Raw genomic sequence first — 4946 nt, forward strand, 5'->3', positions numbered from 1 at the left:
ATAAAATGTATTATTATTATTGTTATTATGAGCCCAGCCACCTCTATCATGAGCAGGACTCAGCTGTCAGTCATGACGTGAAACCTCCTTTTAATAGCATCAACTAACAAATTAAAACCAAACTTATCAGAAAGGGACTTTAAAATACATTGGTGTGATAAGAACTACCTTCGATGACAGAAAACATCTTTGGGGAAAAAGCTGTTCGACGTGTACATTGATTTTTTTTTTTTTTTCTATTTGGCCCATGTCCCATTTGCTAACATGGAGGCAGCAGGCTTGATGACCTAAACTGCAGTCAGCCACCAGAAGGCGATCATGATATTTTGACTTCACTTTTGGGGAGCTGTCATGTTGTCCAACCTTATGTATGTCAATGGTACAGCCTCACAGAGCCGCTAACCTGGCTCTGGGTATCTTGTTATTCATTGTCCCATGTGGGACAGTCTTTACAGTTGCACCCCCACTAGTGGTAGAAATCCCCAAATTGTCTGGATGATATACATCCTCTCTGAATGCTCCATGTGTTGTAGGGTGTTATGAACATTGCAGCCCCTGTAGGGGTGCTAACAGGCATTCTTTTTTTTTTTTCTTTTTTTTTTTTAAACATTCATTGTTTAAAGTTGTGGTAAATGATAAGTCCTCTCTGCGTGTTAGCTTCACACAGCAACTTTGGCAACAGTTTGCAAACCCACAATGTTCCATTACTGGCTGTGTCTTCGTTTCCACTTCATAATGGTGTTTGTCATTGTATTGGATTTCTCCATAACTGCAGATGTGCCCTTGGATGATGATGTGTTGAAAGTGTCCATAGTGACAAGGTGACTCAGCCATTCTATAGCCACAAATACACCCACAGGAGACAAATATACCTTCAGGACACATTTCTTAATGGTGGAGATGGTACGAGTTAGCAGTGGCTTTAACAGAAATAAATAATCTAATCACCATTGATCTTTCAAATATTCATCCCCACTCACTGATGCATGATAAACACATAAAATGTTCATTTAAGTGCTGGAGCTCTATGTTTAACTGTTCTTCATCTTCACCTGTTTTTCCTCTGAATACAGACCTTGAACCTAGCGTACAGCAGCATATTTGGCGCCTACAGGAACTTTGTGGGTCCCCCGCACATCAAGGTCATGTGCAGGCTTCTGGGTTACCAGGGCATCGCTGTGGTGATGGAGGAGCTGCTGAAGGTCGTCAAAAGCCTGGTGAGTAGCACATATTAAACAGCAAGGGTGTGTGGGAGTGATAATTTCTTTGCTGATGCTTCCTGCTGTTACAGAGCGAACTGCGAGGAGGGGTTAAAAGAGGGTGCTTTTCTATGTTTGTTTGTCATGAATGAGATTGATATCATATACCAAATAAACAACAAAAAAGGGACTCTTTGTTGTTTGTTTGTGTCTGTTCTTCATTCTTTGAATATTTTAACTGTGAATGTGCTGCTGCTTAACGCTCTCCTTCTCTTGTGCAGCTTCAGGGCACCATAATGCAGTATGTGAAGACCCTGATGGAGGTGATGCCCAAGATCTGCCGACTTCCCCGCCACGAGTACGGTTCCCCAGGTAACTGACCATGTAATCGACTTGTTGTGAGATAAACCTGTACAAGTGCATTTGGAGAAATTGGTAAACATTCATTTGAATCTTAAGCAAATTTAAATGACCTATTCTACATCTGCTAACTGCACTAAAATGGTGTAAATGAAGATACCTCAACTATGACTTGCACATTGTTACTTCACATTAGTTTTCTGATTCCACAAAAATCTTTTATTTATAGAAATTGGAAAACAGTTGAATGCTAAGAATCAGGATGTAACTCTAGTTAAAAGAACAAAGCTGCGCAGCTACTAACAGCTATTATAAAGTTTTAATTGAAGCCTTTAAATGTGAGATGAACTAGTTGTTATTGAAATGAACTTGGATCAGAACACTTGGCATCAAAGAAAATTAAGTAACAGAATAAATACCAAGTTTTTGCACTTGTTTTGTTCAAATTATTTATTTATATTTCATATAAATGCACAAGATGACTGAAAACTCACTCTGAGTGCCCTCATTTTACAGAGAACTGTATACTTGAGAAAATTAGCCGTGCAAACTGCGGGAAGCCTTCGTACTGAATAAAGTTTGCCTTCTGCTGTGATGGACGGTATTTCTTTTCAGGTATCCTGGAATTCTTTCACCATCAGCTGAAGGACATTGTTGAGTACGCCGAACTCAAGACGGTGTGTTTCCAGAACCTGAGGGAAGTGGGCAACGCCATGCTGTTCTGTCTGCTGAGCGAGCAGAGTCTGGTACGGATCTTAGTTGAGACAAGTATTATTTAATTTCACATATTCAGGATGGAATTTAAATGCATTTTTAAATCTTTATATTTACCTGTCAGTGTTATGACTGTTACTGCTTCTTTCTTCCAGTCACAGGAAGAAGTCTGTGATTTACTGCACGCTGCACCTTTTCAGAACATCCTTCCAAGAGTCCACGTCAAAGGTAAATGCATGACAAACGTTTGGCTGAACTAGTTCGTACAGTAGCAGTTTCAGATGGCCACGCTCAAACACAGAGTGAGATGCTGGCAGTCATTTAGAGAAGTGAAACACGATAATCTTTTAAGCCATCCATAGTGTTTCACACAATTATATGCAGCCAAAATGACAGAAATAAATAGTGTGATAAAAAGAGAACAAGAGGAAGAGTTTCAACCCCAGCTGGCCAATCGCACCATACAGTGGCTGCAATGTCTGCTTGCCCCCAGTTCTGATGTCGGTAAGGTGTGGGATGTGTTTTTGTTTTTGAAGCTATTCAACCATCTGACAAGCAGCTCTGGTGAAGCATGCTGACCAGTTTTTCTTACCACTTAAAGTCCAAGGCTGTGACCAAAATCACTCCCTATTTACGTATATAGGTCACCAATATTTGGATTACTGTCCACCACGTGGGAGTGTGGGTTGGAGTGTGTGAGTGTGGAGTGCTGTTGAGTGGTGTGACGTGTGTGGCAGTGTCGTGATGTGCTGTGATGGTGTATGTGCAGTGCTGGTGAGTGGGTTCGGAGAGGAGTGACAGTGATTCATGCTCCATGTAGTGCACTCAAAAAGCCACATAATGGAAAATATAAAGAAATGCCCATGACATACACATACCTTCTGCTAACAATCTGCACAAAATATATAGTATAATAGTATTCATAAATCCGGGAATCTCAATTTACTGCTCACTGTTGAGTAAACCGTGCCTGACAACGAATTAATCCCTAGGGGCAACGGCCAGTGTATTAAGGCTTCCGGTGTAGTCAGAATATGAATGAAAATAAATTTAGATTGCATTTCGGCCAATGCGTTTTGCCTCTTTTGCTCTCCACATGGACTGTTTGCCTTCATATGCAGAAATTTGATTTATAGAGATTAAATATTTATTGTCTAAAAGGAGTATTGAATGGGCAAGTGATTTTAGACATAGCCCAAAATCAGTAATGCGTCACTGACACTTTTTGACTTCCGTACCCTGTCTGTGGCTTTCAACCCCAAGCCCATTGGTTTCTGCTAAAGTTGTGAAAACTGCTCACAAAATGTGGTTGCAAAGTATAAATAACTTCCTTAAACAGTGTGCATTTGTTGGGAGCCGTTTACAGAGTGGATTAGTAGAGTAGAGTGAAGTGGGTGCAGCTGATTCAGAGTAAACCACAGTGCGTGTCAAGTAGTGCAACAGCTCATTGTGTGGTTTTGAACAACAGAAGAGCTCTATGGCACAAAGTAATTAACTACATCAGGGTTCAGATACACAGATAATACTTTGTTGATTGTTGGCGACAAGAAAAATAAAGAATATCACTAGACCTTTGCTATTATGCTTTTCTTTTCATCACTATGTGCAGAAGGGGAACGCCTTGATGCCAAGATGAAGCGCTTGGAAGCCAAATACACAGCACTGCATATGGTTCCACTGATAGAGCGCCTTGGCACCCCACAGGTACAGCCAGTCGTCGTTACTGTGTTCACTGAATCAGAATCAGCTTTGTTACGAGTGAAAGACATTGACCAAATGATCTGAATATCACAGCCCTTTGTGTGACTACAATTCTTCACCTGTCTTTCAGCAAATTGCCATTGCTCGTGAAGGCGACCTCCTGACCAAAGAGAGGCTGTGCTGCGGTTTGTCAATGTTTGAGGTTATCCTCACACGTGTGCGAGGATTCCTGGACGACCCCATCTGGCGCGGGCCGCTGCCCAGCAACGGCGTCATGCATGTGGACGAGTGTGTGGAGTTCCACCGTCTCTGGAGTGCCATGCAGTTTGTGTACTGCATCCCTGTGGGAGCCCATGAGTTCACAGTGGAGTGAGTGCAGCAGTTCACACATCTGCACCACATCCTCTCGCCACATGTGATTTTTTTTATTTTAAGTGCTGGACTCACGCACCCCATTACTGTTTTCCAGGCAGTGCTTCGGAGACGGCCTTCACTGGGCTGGCTGCATGATCATCGCTCTCTTGGGCCAGCACAGACGCTTCGACATCCTCGACTTCAGCTACCACCTTCTCAAGGTGCAGAAGCACGACGGCAAGGACGAGGTCATCAAGAGTGTGGTGAGTTGGAGAGATTAGGATTAGCAATAATGTCATATACAATGACATAACCCCATGAAAACTTAGGGTTTTCACACTTTTATCTATGTTTTTATATGACTCAAACGAGATAAAATGTTAGATAAAATTAGTGAGATTAGTTCTATTAGGTTTTGTTACCTTTGGACAGAGCCAGGCTAGCTGTTTCTCCCATTTCCAGTATGCTATGCCAGGGTAAGCGGCTGCTGTAGCTTTATATTAAATATACAGACATGGGTAATTTCAAACTCTCCACAAAAATGTGAATACATTCCCCCGAAACCCCAAATTCCATATAGGACCCTGACCTTACTTTTTTCTGTACAAAATGCACTGA

At 41.9% G+C, this 4946-nt stretch overlaps 1 protein-coding gene across 1 annotated transcript in view; it reads left to right on the forward strand.

Annotated features, from left to right (window-relative positions):
- cyfip1 (cytoplasmic FMR1 interacting protein 1) overlaps nt 1–4946 on the forward strand; it is a 30275-nt gene that overhangs the window by 24524 nt on the left and 805 nt on the right. The window contains exons 24-30 of the mRNA XM_035653144.1: nt 1074–1217; nt 1481–1571; nt 2175–2305; nt 2429–2501; nt 3883–3977; nt 4105–4343; nt 4444–4591. Of these exons, the coding sequence (XP_035509037.1) occupies nt 1074–1217; nt 1481–1571; nt 2175–2305; nt 2429–2501; nt 3883–3977; nt 4105–4343; nt 4444–4591 (921 nt within the window). The remainder of the gene's footprint in view (nt 1–1073; nt 1218–1480; nt 1572–2174; nt 2306–2428; nt 2502–3882; nt 3978–4104; nt 4344–4443; nt 4592–4946) is intronic.

This window comes from Morone saxatilis, unplaced genomic scaffold, assembly GCF_004916995.1.
Source record: "Morone saxatilis isolate NCDOM2014 unplaced genomic scaffold, NCSU_SB_2.0 Contig12, whole genome shotgun sequence".
Classification (NCBI taxonomy): domain Eukaryota; kingdom Metazoa; phylum Chordata; class Actinopteri; family Moronidae; genus Morone; species Morone saxatilis.